The 24,609-nt window shown below is 39.7% G+C and overlaps 1 protein-coding gene across 2 annotated transcripts in view; it reads right to left on the bottom strand.

Annotated features, from left to right (window-relative positions):
* Positions 1–24,609, bottom strand: part of GRIN3A (glutamate ionotropic receptor NMDA type subunit 3A) — a gene marked incomplete at both ends in the record, with an annotated part of 149,924 nt that overhangs the window by 84,614 nt on the left and 40,701 nt on the right. For both annotated transcript variants that reach the window (XM_080820500.1, XM_080820499.1), the window contains 2 exons: positions 3,197–4,244; positions 20,002–20,606. In XM_080820500.1, the coding sequence (XP_080676626.1) occupies positions 3,197–4,244; positions 20,002–20,606 (1,653 nt within the window). The remainder of the gene's footprint in view (positions 1–3,196; positions 4,245–20,001; positions 20,607–24,609) is intronic.

A 24,609-nucleotide genomic window follows, 5' to 3' on the forward strand; every position in this document is an offset into this window, starting at 1 on the left:
TATGCCAAGGCTAAATTAAACTCCTCAAGCTATCCTGACCGTGCCTTACACTTTCCACCTCAAAGCAGTTCATTCTGTTGCTTTGCTTGGAATGACCATTTCTCCCTTGACACACATGTCCAGTTTCCAAGTGTTCTTCAAGAATAAGCACACATTTTTATCTTGTTAATTAAGCCTTCCCTTGATTACTAAGTAGAAGGTAACAGCCCTTTCCTTGAAACTTTTACACTACTTCCTGTTTCTGAACTTCACCATGTTTACAACTTTCTAAGTTGTTTTCTCCTCTCCTGGACTTGTTTACCTCTGAATTTCTCTACATCATTCAGTGTAAGAAAAAAGATACAGTCCCCTAAAAGGTAGGACTGAAAAGCACTCATGTGAGTAACTGCAATACACTGAAGGATGAACGTTGAGGGACTGAAAGGGTATGAAAATTATTTTAATCATCTTTCTCTGTGGGAGGGTGAAGACACTGTCATTTGCATAATACCACATATCTGGATGAAAATGGAACAATTTTGTCACCAACAGTATTCGTCCAAAGTCCAGATGTCAAGAACTGCTTAGTCAAATGATCTGGGAACCTGTAAGTGAAAGACTTTACCACAGAAATGACATGGGGGAGAAATACACATTTTGGGGGTGAAATTTAGTGGAAATTAGTTTATTATCTCAAATTGAAAGTACTTTATTTTTTAAATTCTTTTAAAGATTTTACTTATTTATGAGAGAAAGAGAGCATGCGAGAGAGCATAAGCAGGGGGAGTGGCAGAGTGAGAGGGAGAAGTAGGCTCCCTGATGAGCAGGGAGCACGATCCGAGACCTGATCATGACCTGAGCTGAAGGCAGACACTTAACTGGCTAAGTCACCCAGGTGCCCCAAACTGGAAGTATTTTAGATAATTGTCCCACTTCATTAAGAACTTACCAGCTATAACACAAAGTTGACTTTGTCAAGTTATGCTCATTTTGTCTTGTGGGTGGGAGTAAATTTATAAAAACTTCATCTTTTATTTATTTATTTATTTTAAAGATTTTATTTATTTATTTGACAGAGAGAGAGAGAGAGAGAGAGAGAGAGAGAATGCACAAGTAGGCAGGAAGGCAGACAGAAGGAGAGGCAGAAGCAGGCTCCTCACTGAGCAGAGTCCAATGTGGGGCTCGATCCCAGGACCCTGGAATCATGACCTGAGCCGAAGGCAGATGCTTAACCCACTGAGCCACCCAGGAGCCCAAAAACTTCACCTTTTATTCTGGTGGAGTCAGGGACTGAATGTCTCTTTTTGTTTAAAGAGACTGTTTTACTGCTGTGTATAGTTTATCTTTATGATTTTCCATTTAATCCCTTAAAATAATCATTGCTACAGGTTTCTCACACATAGCATCCATGACTTAATTCTGACAATCTTCGGTTTTGATTAATGAACCTCTCTAGTCAGTACTGCGTTCACCTTTTTACATGAGATAACGGTCTGGAATCTTCACAATAGGCATATATTAGATTGTCTTTTGTACTACACTGGATTGAATGGTTTCTGCTCCCAGTTTCTAATTTAAGCATCACATTAGCAAGATTCATGTAAAAAATCTGGGTAAGTCTCTAACAAGACAGTGAAACTTTGGGAGGTCTACAGGCGACTAGGGCAAAGAATAAACAGCAGCTGCTAATCCCACTGTAAAGCATGAATGCAGAAGCATCATGAAAATCTCTCTTTAGGGTGACACATCTATTTATGCTACAGACTTATTGCTGTTCACTGGATTCCAGCTCGTAACCTGAAGCCCTGAGTGTTCATTAGAAGGCAATGCAATCCTTGCCTAATCAGTAAGCCACTGTTTGTTGAACCTTTTCATGAGGTTCGTGTCACCTACCAGGAGGTTTGCAGTTATGGGTCAAGTTGCTCATGTTCATTTGTTTGCAGAACAGACCTTATATCTTAATCCAAACCATTTACGAGATGTCTAAGGCTGCTGCCTGCCCTCTGGGCCACTTCATCATTTGATAAAGATAGTTGCAAACATCCTATATGTTGATACTCTATGAAACTGATTTTAAATGTTTAATTCAAATTTATAGTAAAGTTTTAATACCTTGAGACTTGGTGTGGAAAGGGGTATGTGAAAAGGCATGATGAGTGTTTCCCAATTTGAAATGCTCAGCTGAGCTCAAGTTGCTTTAAACATAGCACGCCCCAGGTATGCCCACTCAATTGCAACTTACTCTAATCTCTCCTAGGTGGGTCATATGCCTTGGAACATACTTCTGCTCTGGATCTGAATTCTGTTCCCCATCAGGACTGTAGTACTCCCTTGGGCCTTATTCCAATTTTCTTGAGCCTCAACCACCACCTACTCACTACTCCCACTAGGTTGGAATAGGTTCTCCATGCCCCTAGTCACAGAAAGGGGTCCTGTTTTAATCCAGACAGAACACAGACATGGCTCTCCTTACTTGAGGATCACCACTGCTTTACCTGTATACCTCAACTCCATCCAACTCCTCCCTTTTCCCCTTAAGGTCAGATGCCCAGGATATCAAAGGCAGCCTAGAATAGGTATCCTTTTTTTGAATGTCCTTGGACATTGTAATGTGACTGTTGGCACCATACCCTCAGCCAAGTTGGCCAGCTGTATGACTTTCCTTACTGTATAAAGACACCCTGTTTTTCAGGTAATCCTGCCATCTCAATTTGTTCAGTACTCCTTGTTCTATACCCATTGAGTTCTCTAGCATCTGGTTTTGAGTGTTTATGATAAAATGTTAGTTCTTTCCATTTTACTATTTTTTAATGGCAAAAAAAAAAGATTCTTTACAATTTAAATATGGATCCTACTATGTATTTCCATTAATCCCCAGGAGAAGTAATTAGTCAGTTTTTGAAGTCTGCTGTGGGTGAAAATACTTTGTAAGTCTATTCTTTGATGGTCATTCTGTCAGACGCACAAATAACACAAGAAAAACTTTCTAATAGAGTTCCCAGCAGAAAGATGTTCTCTAGAACAAACACTCCCCAAAAGCCCCTCATTCTCTTTGTTTCATTCAATAAAACAATAAAGTATTTAATTTAGCTCTTGGTCTCTAGAGATGGTTGAGAGAATATTGCATTAGATGAAAGAACATCAACATACTACAGCATAAGACACAATATATGGAGTTATAACAGACTATAAAGAAAGCTAGAGTAAAAAACATTACCTTAGGATCATGTATTCCAGAGAGCTCTTCATAGATCTTCTCACCAACCATGACAGCAGCCAAGTTCGCCGTGTATGTAGAAAGGCAAAACATACAGAAAATGGCCCAAAGGTTCATTAGAAACCTGCCAGTCCAGCATTTGGGGGGTTTGATGGCTGCTGTTCTACCAAACAACAGGGCATAACAGACATTCAGGGCTGAAGAGAAGGAGAAGACTTTACTTCTATTTCGCCCCTTGGGAGTCATACCAAAGGGGCTCTTCCATTCATACAGAGTGAGGAAGATGGCAGTGATGTGCAGAGCCACAAAAATCCCCAGCCACATTGTCCAGTGGAGTGGCCACATGAAGGCTCCAATGGGAGCTGCTGTGTCTCGGGTCCTCACTAAGATGCCCAAGCTGGTGGAAAAGAAAGGACTGGTGAAATCTATCACTTGGCTTCGAGCAGTATTGATGCTGAAGGAAGTGACTGCCAGGTGGGCTGACCCACTCAGGAGATCACCCACCAACCCAGTCCAATGCCCATTCTTCCAGGCTCCGTACTTGCCATCCCCAACAATATAGAGGTCAAAGTCAAAGTTCATGTCTTCTGCTAGCTTTTCCAGCAGATCAATGCAATATCCATAGCAGCACTTCTTGAATTTGATGGGCACTGTATCATTACTGCTATGGAGGCTGTTAAAAAGGCTGTCCAAGACAGAGGAGTCATTAGTCATGGGGTTTAGACAGAGTTGGCCAGCAGGGCACAAGCCTTCATCATCTACCTCCCGCGTGAAGACAAATGGATGTTCAATCAGGGTAACCACTCTCAAATGTAGTTTACTTGGGTACTGGAAGTGGGTTTTGTGCCTCTGGGCCTGCTCTGGCCATATTCCATAGTCCATGACAATCTTGCCCCCTTGCCATCTGCCCAAACGTGTCCACATTGGCTTTCCCATGGGGTCATGTTGCAGATTCCAGATGAAAAAGTTGTTTTCTGAGCTGATGATAGTGGAACCTTTTACCTTGATGGAACCACTGAGGCCTCTGAAAGTGGTGTTGGCTAGAAACCTGGCAAAGAGAGGAGCAAAGGCAAAAAGTAAGGAAAAGAGGTAAGGCCAAAGTTTGGGAGGAGTGCTCATCTTTGCTTCTTTGCCTTAATAAGAAGAAAGTCTCATTTTTTTAAAAGGCGTTGCCTATAAATTCCTCAGGAATTAATCTGGACTTTTTCTAAGAGAAGAGTCTTATTTCATTAAGCAAATGAGATCACACCCTTAGGTTCTAACATCTGGGCTAGGTGTGTGACTCATGGTCTTACTCCAAATCTCTTTATTCCTAGTTAAGGGATGTGCTAATTGTTTCCTGTTGTAAACCGTTAATTATACAGTCTCACAAATTTCCAAGCTATGGAGGTTCTCAGCATCTTTAGTGTTTCATTTCTACTGTTAACTCTATTCAATTGCAATGAAATTAGCTCAATAAATATTGTTTTTGGTGCAAAGGAATGAGTTTTAGTAAATACGCCTATCCCTTTATAAATGCTTAAAAATTGCATTCATAATTCCAGAAAATAGCCTAATCTTACTTTCAATGCTTCTCTTTTTCACAGTGGAAAAAAATCAACACATCTGTCCCCATAAGGCCAGTCAAAGCAGACTGTTGGATACCATCCACGCAACAAAGGAAAAGATGAGAAATAGACTTGCAGATCTCAGGATAGCCTCAGGGTACCCTCCCTCTAAGTCTAAGCTCTGGCTCTAGAAAGAGCTTCTCTGCCCAAGTCAAAGAAAGGAAAATTACCAACTGAATGATGTACTGATTCCTAACCAAAGGAACCAGGCATTGTCAAATATATGTTCTGATATGGGCAAGGCAGGAAAATGCTTGGTCAGTGTCTGGGAAGATAAGGCAATACGAAGTAATAAACTTGTGGTACTTTCTTACTCTTAATTATGGCCTCTGTCCAAAGGAAAGCTTAGATTTTGACATCAGACACACCTCTGTTTAGATTCTGGCTCAGCTACCTTCTAGCATTGTCCTTGGTTTTGTTTTCAGCAAAATGGGAAAGATAATACTGCCTCCATTACAAGGGCCGGAAATACCGCATGTGCAGTATACACCCTACCTTTTGACCTAGAACAGATGTTTCACATATGGTACCTATTATTCAGTGTCATTCAAGTTTTTTCAATCAGGGCTGTCCCCAGGTCACTTTTCCCCAATCTCTAACAGAACTTCTCTAGTTGGAAACACAAAGTATTGCATTATGAGAAACTCATAGAGGGTACTCAAGACACATTTTCAAATTACAAGGAGTTACAATGAAATGTGGAATGTAACAGAAGTTTTTTTGAGCAATCAGGTGATACAAGTCTAGACTCTCAGCAAAACACATTCACCTATTGCCTGCCACCAACATTACTCAGTAATTTACAAAGGCAAATACAAGTAGTAAGAGGTTATGCTGCCACAGAAGGGACATAGAAAAATCAAAATGTGTGAAGAATGTACTAATTTTCATTAGAGATATAAATGTAAATCACATCTGAAGACGCTCCTATCACTAAACGCAATGAAACTGCTCATTTTGGTAGATTGCATGTAATGGTAATTATTCATGTTAGCACTCCCCAGTGGGACTCTCTACCACTTAAAATGAATTCTATTTTGCAACAAGTAATGAAGTCTCAGTTATCTTAGACTTTAAAATAGTTTTATGCTTCTTCAGAGAAATAGGGAACCAAATCATTAAAATACACAAATTAATCAGTTGATAATTACTTAGGTACTATAAAGGAAGGGTGACTACAACTGTGTTTCTAAAGAGCAATCTACTATTACATGTGTGTTCTCTCTCTCTCTCTCTCTCTCTCACACACACACACACACACACACACACTGATATAGCCTAAGGAACAAAAAGGTTTGTAGTAAATAGGTTAATTTCATTTGGTCAATTTGGTGAAGAGTAAAGTTAAGTTGGAGTTGTAGAAAGAGAAGGCCTTCACTATTTTAAGAATACTTGGGACTTAATTATTATAGATTTCTAGCTGGATGGACCCTTGAAGGACTACCGCTTTAATCATTTCAGATATCTTTCAAAAATTACATAACTCCTTTATTCCAGTAAAACTTGTTCCTCATCATTGATGGTCAGTAACGTCTAAGATGGTGACTGGAGGACAATACTCAGTTGTCTCTGAGGCATCCATTTGTCACAGAAATGCAAATCTATCAGGATCTAAAAGTCTGCAGTGTTCCCAGACAAGAAAGCCCAGTGCTCGTTTCACTACGCAACTGGCACCAAGAAACTGGGTCTCAGAGAATCCCCATTTATGACAGATGATTTCAGTCTGTTTTATTTTCAGTTTTACAGAGAGGGTAAATTAAAATAATCTATTGACAGCTTTCAGTTATTGTCCCCTTCACTACGTATTCTTTGCAATGTGATGACAATGCATAAGCAAAGTTTAAATGCCCACTGATTAAGTGATTGAAATCTCACTTTTGCCCTAATCAGCTTCCACCCTGTTCCTTTTTATTACGCCTGGATTCTTCTTGGATGAACAAGAAAACAAAAGATCAGGAATAAATTTATTGACAGGAGAAACTGATGCAAATACTATTCTTAACATTAGAGTTACAGAGATGAAAGACACAGTCATTGTTCTCAAGCATATGAAAGTCTTCCAATGCGGAGAAAGAAAAGCAAAGACACAATTCAAGGGTCATGACAGAGGTAAATATGGGTGCCACTGGGACAGAGGCCAAGGGCTCCTGCACATTCTACTGCAGACATGACAGGGAAGCTTCTTAGAGGAGAAGGTGCCAGAATTGAGTGTGTATAAAAAAAGAGCCAGGGAGAGAAGCTGGGGACTGATACCATCGCCCAGGGAGATGTGTATGCAAAAGCTGGAGATGGAGTGCAGGATGACATGTGGTGAGAAATAAGGCTGCAGATAAAGGTGGGAAATGAATTTCAAAAGGTCTGAGATTATGATGAAGGTAATGGGGAGCCATTGAGGGGATTCTATTGGGGGAAGGACATGACCATCAGATTTGATTTTAAAAAGCCCCTCCCCCCAAATTAGCTATATAGAAAATGGTATGGAAGGAGGAAGGAGCTGAGCACACTTTCATATGTGAAGAATAACGTTTCTTTCCTCCTCTTCTTGCTTCATGAGGGGCTTAAGGTGGCAAGAGCTAAGGTAAGAGCCATGTAAGTGGAGAAACAATGGCATTATCAGGAGATATACAGTCTTTGAAAAGAAAAGTAGTGATTTTGGGGCACCTGGGTGGCTCAGTCATTAAGCGTCTGCCTTCGGCTCAGATCATGATCTCAGGGTCCTGGGATAGAGCCCTGCATCGGGCTCCCTGCTCAGCGGGAAGCCTGCTTCTCCCTCTCCCACTCCCCCTGCTTGTGTTCCCTCTTTCACTGTGTCTTCTATCAAATAAATAAATAAAATCTTAAAAAAAAAAAAAAAAGTAAAGTACTGATTTTAAGGCACCAAATGCACAAGGTTGCATTTCACCCACAAACCACACTAAAGATGTGTGAAACTCAGTTTGATGGAAGGTCACATAAATAAGTCCTGGAGTATTTAGTTGAGTATCAGCTCAGTGTAAGCCCATACAGCAATGTGGGTATAAAAAAGGAGAAAAGCGATCTTAGAGTCTTTTAATAGAAATTTAGAGCCTGGGTCACAGGGACCAACAATATCACCGCACTCTGTGCTGATCACACTATTGCTCTAGCCTAGAAATGAATTCTAAATAAACCTTCCAGCTTCAAGAATGTTATGAGGAAAGGTAAGGAGGTGGAAAATATAACAAGGGGTGGAAAACAGAAAAATCCAATTGGAGAGTGGGGTAGAAAAATAGGAGAAAATAATATAGGAAAAGCAGATCGCAACGAGACTATAGAGGCTTTGCATGTCCATTTTATGAGACTGGATTTTATTTAATAGGAAAAGGGGAGTCGTGAAAATTTCTGAGCAGAGAAATGATATAAGCAGAGGTCTGCATTAGTAATATAGATCTGGAAACAGGTACGCTGTGTACATAGGAAGGAAGAGATGGTGACCAGGAGACCACTTAGAAGAATATTACAATAGCTTTGTCATGTGTTATAAAGGCTCAGATCTGGCGCTGAGTAAGAGCCTAGTTTAGCACCATGCCTTTCCTGTCCAGTGTTTTAACAAAATAGTCAGGTATCTACCTTTTTTATCAGCATACCTCCCAAGATACCACTCTGCTCAACGAATGAAGCTCATTAGTTAATTTGCATTGAGGTAACTTATCACTTTAGTAAAAGCTCCCAATTATCTCACTAATTAAGAATATGTGTTGATTTGTATAGGATCCAAGATAAAATGTGTACTTTGCAAATTATGTAAAAACTGTTTTTGAGACAGTTCACAGTATAAGCAAGAACAGTGTTTAATACATTTAAGATATACTTTGGAAGCCACATTTGCACACAAAACTTGACATGCTAATTAAAGGATTTTCTTATTCGTTAAAATAAATGAACAAAGATGTGAAAAAAACAACACATCACCCATTCAATCATTGATTCATTGAGTGGTACTGTGTGCTAGGCACTGTGCTAGGGGCTATAGTAGTGAACAAAAGAGCACAAATCTATGCAGCTTATATTCTACCAAAGGAGACAGAATACATGTGATAAATAGGTACTTGTATGGGATATTAGAGCTCCTAAGTGCAAAGGAAGAAAAATAAAGCAGAGTAAAGAGGTAAGATGTGTCTGAGTTGGTGGTAGTGGCGTGAAATTTTAAATTATAGAGGCCGGCGAGGAAGGAGGTATTTGAATAAAGAGCAGAAGAAAGGGGAGGAGCTAACCAGGAGGAGGAGATCTGGATGGAACACTCCCTGTAGAGGGAGTACCAAATCCAGCTTTCTGGAAGTGGGGTCCTGTCTACTGCTTGAGTAACACCTATAGGAGGGAAGGGCAGGAGTTTAAGATAAAGTCAGAGAAAATGTGTGTTGTGGAGTTGGGAAAATAGCATGTTGTGGGTCACTGAAAGGACTTCATTTCTTCTCTGCATGAGATAGAAAGCCATCGGTGGATTTGAGCGGAGAAGCAATATGACATGATTTAGATTTTAACAGGATCACCCCAGTGCTGTGTTGAGAATGAACTGAAGAGAGAACAGCAGCACAAAGACCAGTTAGGGGGCTGTTTCCAGCACCCAGACAAAAGGTGATGATGGTTTAGCCTGAGCTGGTAGCCGTGAAGGTCGGATCCTGATCTATTTTGAAGCTGGGAATGGCAGGATCCACTGATGGCTCAGATATGGTTGCCAGGAGACGGAGACGCAAGGATAACATCAAAGTCTGTGCCCTGGCAAGTGGAGGCATGGAGTTGCCACCACAGTAAAGAATCAGGTTTAACGTGGGTGAGAACTGTGAGAGACGATGGACTACAGGAAACAAACTGAGGGTTTCAGAGGGGAGGGGGTTGGGGGATGAGTGAGCGCAGTGATGGGAATTAAGGAGGGCACGTATTGCGTGGAGCACTGGGTGGTGTATGCAAACAGTGAATCATGGAACACTACATCAAAAACTAATGATGTACTGTATGGTGACTAACATAACATAATAAAAAAAAAAAAAAAAAAAAGAACTACCAGTCCAATTTGTTCAGGTTAAGTTGGAGGTAACTTCTAGAAATTGAAAGGCAAATGTCAAGTAGGTAGTTGGAGATCATGTGGAACCCAGGAATGAGGTGCAGACAGGAGCTACGAAACTGGGAGCCATCTCTCTAGACATGGTATTTAAGGAGACCAAATGAGATCATAAGATGAGTAATTATAGAGAAGACCCAGGAGTAAATCTGGGGCATTGGAACACCTGAAGGTGGCGCTGCTAAGGAAGAACTAGCAAAGGGACCTGAGAAGTTATCCAGAGAGCTAAGAGCAGAGCAGGCATCACTGGGTTCTAGAAGCCAAGTAAAAGAGATGTTTCAAGGAGGGGCAGTGATCAACTGTGTCAAATACTTCTATATTCCTTAATAACAGAATGTTGACTGCAGTGTTTATCTTAATTTATCTAATTTTATCATTCATTATACATTATCATATTTTTACTTTGTAAAAACTTGTTCTAAAATCTACATAAAAACCTCCTGCTGCAAATAATGTTGCCATGCTCTTAAGAGATTTTAATACCTGTTAAAATTTTTCTTATTCACTATATAGACTTACTAGCATTATGTTTTTTATATTTGTTATAAATATGTACCTTTTCTTGCTTTTGAACTGGTTCTGTAATAATCCCACTGTTTCCAGTCTTCCTTTTGATTACGTAGGAACCAAATCATTGTTTAAATACATCATCATCCTCCCATGTCTTCTCTGGTGCCCAGCAGTTTAACTCAACTTATCTTTGTATATCTACTTCTCTCATTTGTTTTTTTTATTTCTTTTTAAATTGCCCTCTTATCTTTTTCCCCCCTTACCATTGCCTTCCATTAATCTTATTTGTACACGGGCATATCTATTTTGCTCTCTAAAGCCATAAAATTTATTTTCCCTTCTGGGAACTTTCTTTTGTATCATTAAAAGAATCTGTATCCTCATTCTCTTATATCTTGAAAAATGAGCCCAATTTCTTTTCTCATGATCATCTCATCATATTTAATATTCTCCCCCACCCCGAGGAATGAGAGATTTGTTCATCCTCCATAAAGCTCTATAACATTTTTAAGACTGCGAGAACTTAATTTTCAATTTTTGCCTGTGCCTCCATTATTGTTAGTGACATTCTCTCCAACTTCCCTCCCAGCAGCACCACCTAATTCTTGTCAGGTCGACTTGCTCCTATGCAGTGAATCTAAATATTTATTTCTTGGTCACTTTTAATTTAGCTCTAGAGCTACTGACTATAGTAGAAGCTCAATAAAGCCCTTTTAGTATGAGACAAAGGAATATCCTTAAAGTTGCCCATTTTCCTCTTCTTGGAGCAGGAGTTGTGGGGAGGGAGGAGAGCTGGGAAGAGATCTACTAATGTTCAGAAATGCCATCTTTTCTTGACATGATTCATTATCTACAATCATGTAATGAATCTGCCAGTCAAAACTCACATCCTTCAAAGTTCTACACTTTCACATCTGTCACAAGCTCATACCCACACGGTTTTTTTTCCAACTCTTTATCATTGGAGAGCCCCAAACTATTCTGCCTTTGGATAGTCCTACGTCTTTTAGAGAACTCACACCCAGTTCTGATCTTTTACAACCACTTATAGATATCCAGTTGTCTGAATTATTAGCTATTCATATTTTATGTTTGTATTTTAATCCATGTGTGTGATTTTTCTTAATTCTTCAAAACTTTTCCCTAATGCCCTTTGTTTTCTAAATTATCCTCATTTTGTGTCGCTTCCCCAGACTCTAGATAACTTCCCTTAGGTTTCTTACAGTTTCTGAGATATGGGATAATCCATGGTATTCTCATTATTTCTTTTTGCTCTTTCTCTGATTTTTTCTGAATTTTCTCTTCTTCCTCTCTTCCCCTCTTTTCCTGTCAGTGAACTTCATAGAAGAGAATCACCAATGCTCTGTTCTGTTAAAAGGAATTCTTGTCTTGAATCAGCTCTTGACCATCCCCAGTTAATTTTATGATTCTTGTTGTTGTTGCCACCCTAGGCCTGCTCCCCCTCCTGCAAAGTCCATTTACTTATCTCCCTTTACCCTTTTCGTGCCTCTCTTACCATCTCCCCATTTTTTTTAATGGCCCCGGAGACCCTCTGCCTATTTGTATGGCCAGCTGTTCCTAGTTCAGCTTTCACTTTGTGGCCTCTTTCATCGCAGCAGACCCCTGCCCGGTGACACGAATTTGCCACCTCAGCCACAGAGCTTACCCATGGTCCAATTCTGTCGGAGGACATTGCTTTCTTTGATTTTGTTCTCTGTGTATGGGATAGCTCTCCAAATTAAATGTTAAATATAGATGATTTCTTAAGCTCCATGTGAAACGATGCCTTCACTGTTCTCTCTAATCCTCTGTAGTAATCCTGAAGTTCAAGTATTTGGCAGATGATCACCTCCATCTTTGGCTCTGTAGGCCATAAATCAGTGAGGGTGTGGATTTTGACATTCTCCACATTCCAAGAGCAGTCTCTTCCACAGAGTGGCTGCGAGGAATAAACAAACCCGGCCTTCCCACTGCTCTGCTTCGTGACACTGCAGGCTGTCAAGCTGAAAGAGACTTGAGTGTGCATCTAAGCACCTAGAGAGTTCCAAGCCATCTCTGAATCTTAGGCACAACACAACACGGTGCCTGGCCAGAGTTAGCACTCAGTGATGTCTATGGGGTAAATGCAATTAAACACATGTCATCTGCTCAGATCAGACACGTATCTCTGAAAGAGCTCTTCATCACTTTGCCAGAAGAATAGGGCTCAGACAGCCAGGAAGTATCTGCATCTGCAGTTCGCAAATTGTTCAAAGCACTGAAATTCTCATACGTTTTCCCCCAAATAATGGGTCGTATAAAAAACAGAAATCTGTTCAATGGAAAATCTCTCTGATGATAAGGAATTTAATAGGAATTAGAAATTGCTAAATTTCAACACTCAGAGCAGAGGGTCCCCCCAACATATTTTAATCATAGGTCATATCAACTTACAAAGCTCAGCTTTTAAAATAAATTTCTATCAATTAAGATAGATAAGAGCAATTTACTAACATGTTAAACGTGCATATGTACAAACACACGAATCATTTGAGTCTATGCTTTGCCAACATCAGCAAAACTCAGTTATGTACACGTGAAACTGTACAGCAGAAGGGCAGTTCCTGTCCTTCTTGGCTTTTTTCCCAAGAGGAGAAAAAGAGTAGCCTATGTGATTGTGTTAATATACTTTTCGGGTTGTGTTAGTATCAGTGTGAATAGGACACATTAAAAAATCGGACACATGGGTAGAACACTCTTTTTCCCGCTTTTGTGTGCCACAAGTGACAAGCTGGCACTTTTCCTTTCTGTTGTTTTTCTCTCTCATTATGGTTAGATCTGTTCTATACCCTTAAGTTGTTTTCTTTTCCCTTTGCTTTTTGGTAGGGATCTTGACCCTTCTCCACAACTATGGTCTGTGCCCAACCCCTGACCGCTCCTGGTTGCTTTGCGGAATACCCCTCCTTACTCCATTCTAGCTAGCTCTCTGGATCTGGCTCCGGCACTGACCCAGGTGCTGCTATGCCTTCCAGCAGCACGGCCCTGGCATGGGTGCATCATGTGGCGTTTACCAGTCAATCATCCATCCAAAGGGTTATAGGGTCTGGTGATGGATGTGGCCTGAAAGATAGATCTGGAATTCAGCGTGGAGCTGCAGTGTTACCCTCTGCACTTTCATACCTCTTTCTGACACACTTCCAAATTTTATAATAGATGCATACAAAGTAAAAAAGTCAACAAAGAGCACAATTTCCTCTCCGGCAAATAAAAGCTTGGAAGCTCTCCTAATCTGGAAAAATTTCACAGTGTAAAACTTGCTGGATGCTGGACTAAGCAAATTTGAGCTGTTTTCATCAAAACAGAGTCCTGAGGGAATACCTATTTTCTCATGTTCCTTATTTGAGGCTTCTACGACTTAGTGGAAATTTCAGACTCAGCTCCTGGCATGACTTAAGTGACAGAGAGTGGCAAGTTCAAAGGATTTCAGTCAAGTTAGTCCAGTGAAAGGGGCTCCTACTGGAAACATCTGGAAACATAACTTAAATGTTGGTCCCTGAGATTCATGACACCAAGGTATGTGCCTTCTAGAAGTACTGACACCTTGGACACCCTAGCCGAGAGTGTTAACTTAGGAGTAACAGCAGGACACAGTAGGTTACCTCACAGCAATGGGTTCTCCTTGGGAATACGAGGAACCGGTGTTACCAGCCTCCAATCCCTGGCTCCCATGTTCAATGCAACTGCATCTCTTCTAAGTAACTGATGAAACCTATTGGCTAACTAGTTTGACTCGGTAGGGTCCTCAGGACAAGAATGCTTATACATGGTTCATCATGCCTGTTGATTTATATAGCTTTGACTAAAAGAATATGAATTACAAAGTAGTGGGATCCCAATTAAGGAAGATTTATATTACTTCTCAATTGGGAATCTGGATTTAGATGAAGTGGTTACAATCTTCCCCTATAAAGTACCAGCCAAACGACCCTAGGCACACCACTTGAGTTTTCAAGGTGGGAATCCTTATAGTTAAGGGATTTATAGTTTCCAAAGATTAAATAACTTTGCTATAATCACAGTGCCAGCAAATTATTGTAAAGGTGGGCAAGAACATCCAAAATTAGAATTATATCATGCAGCCTCAAGTTCTTCTGGAACTCCTTTAATATCCATGAATAAAATGGGGTCCATCGATTTATATCTTAGGATTTTTAAATAGATATTTGTTTTGGTCTTTTTTCCTGAAGTTTCCTAGTGCCTCACAATACCTGGCACATAGTAGGTTGTAAACAATATGTCCAGAATCAGTAAAATAAAGCAACATTTACTATGAGTGAAAGGCCAATGAATCTTGGTATTGCTTGACCATGCAAGCATGAAGATGACCATAGCCTGAAGGAGGAGAAAGAGTCTCTGGTATGTTGGACAATTCTTCACGGACAAATGAGGAGGGGGCCTGACAATGCCAGCTGATGCCAGAAAATAATGGCAGAATGGGTGTTATCCCATCAAAGAGTGACAGAAAGGGGCACCTGGGTGGCTCAGTGGGTTAAGCCGCTGCCTTCAGCTCAGGTCATGGTCTCAGGGTCCTGGGATCGAGTCCCGCATCGGGCTTTCTGCTCAGCAGGGAGCCTGCTTCCCTCTCTCTCTCTCTGCCTGCCTCTCTGCCTACCTGTGATGTCTCTCTGTCGGATAAATAAATAAAATTAAAAAAAAAAAGAGTGATAAACAGCTAAGTCAAAGAAAGTGGATAAAAAAATATGGATAATTTGAGAAGCATATCTTTGCTTAGTGAGAGAACAGAAGAAGGGGATTATAAGCTTCCTGAGAGCAGGGCCCCTATTTTCTACTCTTTGTGTCTCCAGCATTAGCCAAAGTGCTCACCTAATACGAGTTAAGTTTCAACAAATGGTTGCGAATGAATAAGTGAACTAATCACTGCCTAAGTGATACAGAACTGACCTGGAGAAGCTGTTCAAAGAATGAAGGCAAGATTTTATGGCTGGCTGAGAAGCTAGAATAACTATCAGGACTATAATTAGTAAGCTAAAGGGTCAGGGACTTTTTTTTTTTTTTTTAAGATTTTATTTATTTGACAGAGAGAGAGATCACAAGTAGGCAGAGAAGCAGGCAGAGAGAGAGGGGGAAGCAGGCTCCCCGCCGAGCAGAGAACCTGATGCGGGGCTCGATCCCAGGACCCCAGCATCATGACCCGAACCGGAGGCAGACGCCCAACGCACTGAGCCACCCAGGCGCCCCAAGGGTCAGGAACTTCTTATGCCAAGGGAACAAGGGTCTGTAAGTGTCTAGACTCTTGGAACCTTTAAAGAAAGGATAACAGTCTTTGAACATGCTATGACTAATCCTAGGGAGCTCTTTCTATAGGAACAATGGATTCATTAATATCTAAGGCCTAAAGTAAGCATGGGCAAATCCTAACACTAGAAACAGTTGGTCAAACTCCCAGTTACTTTCACCAGAGTCTGGCATTTATAACTCAAGGGAGAAAATGAGGGCAAGGCTAAAACTAATTTTGAGAAATAAAAACAATTTTTCTATTGTAATGCTTTAAAAATTATTTTCAAGGTTTTTATGCTGTATTGCTTTATCTGATTAATTCGTTACAGGACTATGACTTTATGAATATGTCATGGATAATGTTCGGCCATTCACGTGACATCCAGTATGCATACAAAATGCACACTCCTTAGCTTGGCATAAAAGCCCTGTGTGGCATGCTATCAAATTAACTACTTTTCCAGAATCATGTCAAATCCTCTTCACATGCATTGTATGCTCCAACTATACCAAATTTCTCTTTAGGGTTTTGCGATTTCCTATGACTCTGGATTTGCTCCAAACCAGAAAATGACTCTTTTGGCAAGATTCAATTCCAGTGTTTCTTCCTCAGTCTCTGAGAACAGTTAATTATTTCCTCCTCTGTCTATAGGAACATATCTCTATTTAAGAATCATGTATTTTTTGTTTTATCATCATTTCCTTACTTTTCAACCTCAGGCAATAGGCTGTCAGGTTGAAAATGGTAGGATGCATGTCTTCATTCTGTCTACCTCACCCTAGTCCAGCAAATAGCCATTGGCTGGACAAAAACACTCATGTTACTGAATAACAAACCAGATATCATCGCTTCAAATAATTGACATTTTATAAAACAACTTACAAATAAACTGTTAAAGATCACATTATGAACTTAGCTCCCAACTGGTTTTATCTACATGTACTTTTGATAGACATTAGCTCTGGTAAGTGGGGACCCTGGAAGAATATACCTTATACCTTTAATGACATCTATGTAGTCTGTCATGAGAAATCATTTTTCAAGTCTAAAGCCTATGCTGAAAAATCCATGTTTTTGGTGATTTCATTAACATTTTAAAATGTTAACAATTCTGTCAGGCCAAACTGAAAATGACTGTGTGAGAAATGAAAGCTTGCATAACTGACACCCGCTATTCATGGCTCATTATCCTCATGACTTTCATTACGCAGTGAAGGTGTGGGGTCAACCTCACAAAATTTAGGAACAATTAAGAAAATTACTGTATGCAGATGTGACTTATGGACTGAGAATAACGAACTTCCTAAAAGACTGTATTCAACAAAATAAATAAGACTGATGGAAATTCCACAGATGTTTTATGGCTTAAGGCAGCTTTTCAGTTATTCATTATAAAGACTCCTTCCAGGGTTTAGCTCACTTCCCTTTGAAACTTTCTCTTTGACCATATTCCTCAGGGAGCCTAAGAAGTCCTAGGCATGTTTCCTGAAGTTCTTGGAATTCACTCTCAAACACATCCATGGAGATGAACCCACTGTCACTGATCCTTTTACAGAGTGAATTGCTGCTGGGCTCCAAACCTTACACTCTTTTAAACTTTCAAACTTTGTAAGATGAACATGTGGAAACAGCCTCAAGGGCAAAGGTTATCCACAAACCTAATATTCCATTAAAAAAAAAGAAAAAAAGGAAAAGAAGAAAGACACTAAGCACCTAAGTTTAAAAAGACTATGTTTTTAATTTAGACAAAATTTTATTTACCTACCAACCACCTATTTTTCTTCTATGGCCACAGATAATATAGGATGTAAATGTAATATAAAATTTCCTTTCCTTCCTTCTATTTCAATAAATGTCTATTAAGTGGCTGCTATGTGCTAGGCATTAAACTGGGCTGAATAATAGTGTCTCTACTTAATAAAATTTATACTTTAGCTCAGAAGTCAGACACATAGACAAATAATGATGATGGAATGGGCTAAGTACCACCATATAATTTCATGTACAAAGTACCATGGGATCCTTGTGAAAGGAGGAACATAGCTTTAATATAAATTAAACCTTGAGGAGCCAGAAAGATCAGTTTGATCTTGATAAAATGAACCCCTAGGGTATATACAACCCAAGTCAACAAATATTTCTCCCTGTAGTTTCTAAACATTTTTAGGATCCAAACAGAATCACTTTTCTTGTGCTCTCCATTTTACATGAGGCAGAAAGATGCTAAATAACTCAATGTAGCTTTCATAAGGGCTTTTTCCTATTTGCTATTTATGATTGTCCTTCCAAAATAATGACTATTCAAAATTACACATAAAAGTTTTGCTTATATTTTTGTTATGAAGGAGAATTTTCTTATTCCAGATAAAATCCTGAGCCTCAATTATGTGCTAGTTCAAAAATAGAAGATTAAATCTTGATAGCATCTATAAAATAAAATAGGCAAAGACTTCAATCTTGTGGAAATTCAAGTACAATATGGGGAAAATGGAAAGTTCAGATGATGACAGAATATCTAATTTTATAACCAGTAGATTCCTGATAAGTGAATTTTCAATTATTTTATTGTATTAACAACTTTCTTTAGGGAGTGTATAGGCTGTGATTAAACTCTGCCAATATATGGCATTTAGCATGTCACCTTGCACATAGTAGGTGCTCAGTCTATATACATATTAGATTAATTTATATACATATACAGATTAAATATAAAATGATTATGACCACCTGACATTTTATCATATAGTCATGTCTTTCTAAAATGCAAGACATGAATTGTTTTTTGTCTCTCAGTTAGTAAGATGCCCTTGCTCCAAGAGGACTGCTTGCTCAGAAGAGCATGAGACTCTTAATCTAGGGTTGTGAGCCTGAGCCCCAAGTTGGGTCTAGAGATTACTAAAAATAAGTAAATAAACTTTAAAAATGGGACCAGCCTGGAGCTAAGCCCTCACCTCTAAAAGGGCAAAAATTTATCTGGTCTCTGATCACAGGTGGTCCTTTTCATGAAAAAAAAACTAGGCTCCTATAGAATATCTTTTAACAACAGTCTCCTTTTCCCAGGGATCATGAAAACTATTTCCATATTATGGGTTATTCTTTAAATTAAATGGGCTTTTTCATTCTACCTTCTGAACCACACTGAGAAACTGGAGAAGAAAGGTACTTAAATAAAAAAGTATGTAAGTAGAGGTGCCTATACACACACACACACACACACACACACACACATATGGATATGTATATATGTATGTGTATATATGTAAAACTCCAAGTTTCTGGCAGTAAAACTCTTGTGGAACTCTCAATTCTGTCCAGCTAGCTATCTATTACCTATCTACCACCTAGCCAGCTAGCTAGCTAGCTAACTAGCTATCACCCATCTATTACAAGGACCTCATGGATAGTAGGATCTATTGTTATATCTTTTTTTTTTTTTAAAGATTTTATTCATTTATTTGACAGACAGAGGTCACAAGTAGGCAGAGAGGCAGGCACAGAGAGAGAGGAGGAAGCAGGCTCCTCGCTGAGCAGAGAGCCTGATGCGGGGCTCGATCCCAGGACCCGGGAACCATGACCTAAGCTGAAGGCAGAGGCTTTAACCCACTGAGCCACCCAGGCACCCCTTGTTATGTCCTTTTTACATAAATGGATAGAGGACACAGGAAATAAGGCTCAGAGAAGTTAAGTAACTTGACCAAGTTAAACAGGCAGTAAGTGGCACAGCTAAAATTCAAGCTCAGAGAGTCTAACTCCAGGGTCTATGTCTTCCACTATGACTCTATAATGCTTTAAGCATCACAGCCTAGGAGGAGAGTGAAAAATCCATTTCTTGTTCAACTAATTTTTTTCTCTGTATAGATTTTGAAAGATTTGTCTAAGTCCATTGATATAAGAGTGGGCAGGGAGAGAAACATTTGTTGTGTATCTACTATGAAGCCAGAGCACGGTCTTAGGCTTTTCATATATAATTTCATGGTATCTTAATTATCATCTATCAAGCTATTCAATGTAATCCTAGCTTATTAATTAGAAAACTGAGGGTCAGAGTTTTTGAACAACTTGCCAAGAACAAATAGCTCGTAAGGCACTAAGTCAGGGTTTAAAAGCAGGACTGTGAATTCCCTATGACACATGATGAGCTTTCAAATCTGTACATCAAATTCCAGATGACAGATCATGAAATACTCGCTTATGTAACCAAAAGCTTCTCAGAAATATTATTAGAGCTGAAAGCTACTCAAAGTCAAGATTTCTGCAAAGGGGAGAGAGAGGGAAATTTTGATTCGAGTCAAAACCGTGTGAGTGGGGATGTAACACAGGCCTTGCATCTTACCTTGATAAATATTGTCCTGAAGTGAGATTTGTGGCTTCCACCTCCATGCAGTTCACGGTGCTGGGGATAAGCGCGAGTTCTGGCTGGATCATGGTGGCCGTGGCTACAGCTCTTGCAACCAGTTCCATGGCATCTTGTACATAGTACTCGAAGATGGACTGAGTTGTTTTTCCATGAGCAATGAGCCCGAGGGGCAAACCTTCTGTCCTCAGTTCCTCGACGTTCTGGGAATCCCCCAGCACCCAGTGAAGCTCAGTGGGGGTTACTCCAAACTGGGTGGTAATTTCGAAAATCCGCCGGATACTCTCCATGTCACAGCCAAACATCACCATGGTGGGCATACTGTTCTTAATACTCTCAAGCTGGACCTGCAGGAAGCTTAAGAGGTCATCAGTGGAGGAGAGGTTGGTGGTGATGTTGATGATAGACCCAAGGTGGAACTTGGAATTTTTCTGGGTAAGGAGGAGGAAGTCGGTGATGTTCCAGTCCTCCTGGCACAGCAACAAGCTAAAATTGTACCAGTTGTTCATGGTCAGGATTGAGACAGTGACATCAGCATCAGAACTTAATGAATTTTCTAAACTCAGTTGTAGGTGAAGGGGATTCTGTATTTAAAGATACGAAAAAGAAGAATTAGAAAGCATTGGCCAAAGATGGTAACATAGGGTATGTTTGCTTTCTTCTGAGCCTTACTTAAGCCTTCATTTTTCCCTGCAATATTCAAATGCCTCTGGGATAAAATTCCCATCATCTGGAAAACTATATTTCCTATCTAATGGGATTACTGAATCCTTACAACTCATTTTCCTTATTAAGAGTACCAGAGGGCAAATGGGTTTTGGTGTAAATGTCAGGGCTGACCCAGCTGGTCTTAAATTTTTATCAGGCTTGTCTACCTCCTTATAGCTTGTCGCCTTCATATATTCCATTTCTAACTATGGCTGGTAGAAACTCATTTGTTAAATTCTCCTCTCAGGTAAAGTAATTAAAATAAATTATGTTTGCTTTCCTTTAAAATGAATAGCAGAGAAGTCTAAAACAGTGCAGGCACTTACATAAGGATGGTGTGGAAAATGGATACATCAGTTTCCTAAACTTTAAGCCTCCAAGGAAGGCATTTTTAATACACATGGCACTATTGTCTGAATGTTTGTGTTTCCCCAAAATTCATGCTGAAATCCTAATGCTCAGTATGATAGCAGAAGGAGGTGGGGCCTTTGGGAAGTGACGAAGTCATGAGGGCAGAATCCTCATGAATGAGATTAATGCCCTAGAGCCAGCCCCTACTACTGTGTGAGTACAGAGTGAGAAGTTGGCAGGCTGTGACCCAGTAGGGGGCCCTTACTCAATTAAACTGGCACCCTGATCTCTGACTTCCAACCTCTACAACTGTGAGAAATCAATTTCTGTTGTTTATAAGCCACCCAGTCTATGGTATTTTGTTACAATAGCCTGAATGGATGAAGACCTATGTTCTAATTAGCAATATATACAGTAGGATAAAGTGTATAGTTCAGTACTGAAGGCTTGATTTTATCTGCGTCTATTTAGAAGGGATTTTTGCTGTGAAATGTGTGCCATTTAAACACATTTATGGAACTTCCATCACAATTTCATCTACTTATGGAATTCACCAAATCAATGAAGGAAGAGTACTTTTTCTTATCGTTTCTTATTTGAAAAGTCACAAATCATTAATCATGCAGGTCAAGTAGAAAAAACTCTCCAATTAATAAATTTGTTAGCTGTTCTTTCTGAGAGCAGACATTTGACTTACTTATCCCTTAACACTGGCATCCTGAGAATGTTTAGCATGATACCTTCCACATATTAGGTGCACAATAAATACTGGCTGAATTGAACGAAACATGTTCCCACTGGAAACTAGGCTATCGGATATTTTTGAGAACTTCCAAACATTCAGACAAATAATATATGTAGAGAAATGAGGAAGGCTTTCTAAATAAAGTTTCAAGCGCTTAACATAAGTTAAGTGTGGCCTCCCATTACCCACCTAAAAATGTGTTAACGAGAAATGGGATTTGAGCTGAACTTTTAATTCTATGAAGGACTAAAAGAATTTTAATAGGAACAGACTAAGGAGTGAAGATTCAGAGGGATTTATGGGAGAAAGACTATGGCCAAAGGCCACAGTAAATGAGAGCTATCATGCTGGTAGGAAGGATGGAGGTTTTTGTTTCTGTTTTTAAAGATTTTATTAATTTATTAGAAAGAGAGCCCGCACACAAGCAGGGGGAGCAGCAGGCAGAGGGAGAGGGAGAAGCAGGCTCCCCGCTGAGCAGGGAGCCCGATGAGGGACTGGATCCCAAGACTCTGAGATCATGAACCCAGCCAAAGGCAGACACTTAACCTAATCGTCAGAGCTACCCAGGCGCCTGTGAAGGATGGAGTTTTAAAATTTATCCTGAGGGGCGCCTGGGTGGCTCAGTGGGTTAAAGCCTCTGCCTTCGGCTCAGGTCATGATCCCAGCATCCTGGGATCCAGCCCTGCATTGGGCTCTCCGCGCAGCGGGGAGCCTGCTTCCCCCCCCTCTCTGCCTGCCTCTCTGCCTACTTGTGATCTCTGTCTGTCAAATAAATAAATAAAATCTTAAAATAAATAAATAAGTAAATAAATAAATAAAATTTATCCTGAGAACTTAACTTTTGTCCTTCAAATTAAGCTTCTGAGCAGGGTTTGTAATGATAAAAGCAGAACTTTTGGAGAATCATCTCCAGGCAGCATTCAACAGGAAGAGGGAAAATAAGGATCTTGATTAGGTGCTAAGTGTTTAAACTGCAAGTCAGCATTGTCATGTTAGGAACGAAATGACAAAAGTTGTTTTTGTTTTTTTTTAATTAAAATTTAATGACAAGATCAGATGTGAGAGACAAAAAAAGGTGGAAGAAACCAGGAGACAGCATCTAGTAGGTAGTTCCTGGTTTCCAGGCCCGAGATGCCATACAAGTGATCTTGAGGTGAGAGGAATGGAAGCTTCCCTGCTTCACTCCTACAATTGATCAATATAAATTCCTCCAGAACATTCTTGTCCGCTTTCAGCCTTTTCTTCCTTTCTATTTCCTCCTCTGCTTTAACCCTCTTTCAGAAGCAAAAAGGAATGGAGGGCAAGCTCTACATTTAGCTGGCAGGAACAAATTATTCCCAGCTATCTTCTTGGCCTCAGCTCCCTACTCTGTTGCCAGCTTTCCTTCTAAAACATAAATATGAGCATACCATTCTTCTGCACCCTAACCTCTGAGTCACCCATAGAACAAATATCAGAATCAATAGTATGGCTTAGGAGGCCATTCCTAGTCTTTAACTTCACCTCCAACACTCCAAACATATACACCAAGATGAGTCATAGTGGACAATTTATTTTTCTTGTAGCAGAGTGAGCATTTTTACACCTACACAAATGGGGTATGTTACTCTCTCAACATCTCCAGGACACTCGTATTTATCCTCCAAAACTCAGCTCTTAATGCAGATTTCCCGAAACTAACTCATGTACTTTTACTATTTCTGTTGCTGTTAACCTTTAAAATTTTTTTTAAAAATTGAAGTACAGTTGACAGAACTGCTGATCTTTTTTTCTCACAATATTTTTGCCCTCTTGATTTCCTGTAATGGTGAACTGGGTTTTTGTTCATATGATTGTTCCTCTGACTCCTGACCAAGAAGAATTAATCATCTCACGTCTGTGTCATGGTCTCATTTTGGTCATTCCTCTAATACAGAACTCTTCATAATGTAGCTATTCGATTAAGTGTTTATCTTTCTTGCTAGACTGGAAGTTTCCTTAGGTTAAAGACCATATCTCAGCCATCTCTTATCACACGGTTTTTAGTTAATCAGAGATAGTATTTGTCAAACACAGTTTTCTTTTGCTTACCTCAAGTCCTAGGCTATGATCATAATCTCTGCACTGAAAGACTAAGAAGGACAATTCCAACAGAGCTTCAAGACCCAGTATTTTGCCCCTAGTTGGAAGAAAGGGTCACCCATAAACTTGTTCAGGGGGCGGAATAAATCGGTATGTGAGGAGCAAGGAAGCAGGGATGAAAATACTCTCCTCTTGCTAAATAGGGAAGTGAAATTAACTAATTATATTGAGCATTTACCACCAGGCAGAAAAAACTGCATTTGGCATTAGAGTGACATGGTAGTGATATGAAGGACAACCTTCCCTCCCCTGTCAGGGATAATTATTAATCCATATAATTACAGTCATCCCTATAAACAATTCTATTAAGAAATTCCAGTTGAAGTTAATCCTTTAACAGATTTAACCTTTAACATCATTCTTCAAACAAATATTAAATAATAGTTTGGAAGCATCTAGTGATATTGTATTTATCTAGAAGCCTCAGATGCAGCATCTTCCAGTTTCTCTCCATATAATAATAAAAGCACAGGTGTGCACATGTGCACACACACACACAAATATATGAAAACTTGAAACACTGAAATTCAAGCCTAATAGTAAAACTTCCTTACAAATCTGGGGCAAAACTTAAACAGGACTCATAAAACCAAATTGAGAATCAAAATCTATGTTTTACACACAGTTTGCTGTTTGCAAATGAGCAAATCCACGGCCTAAAA

The sequence above is a fragment of the Martes martes genome, assembly GCF_963455335.1.
Source record: "Martes martes genome assembly, chromosome: 12".
NCBI lineage: Eukaryota > Metazoa > Chordata > Mammalia > Carnivora > Mustelidae > Martes > Martes martes.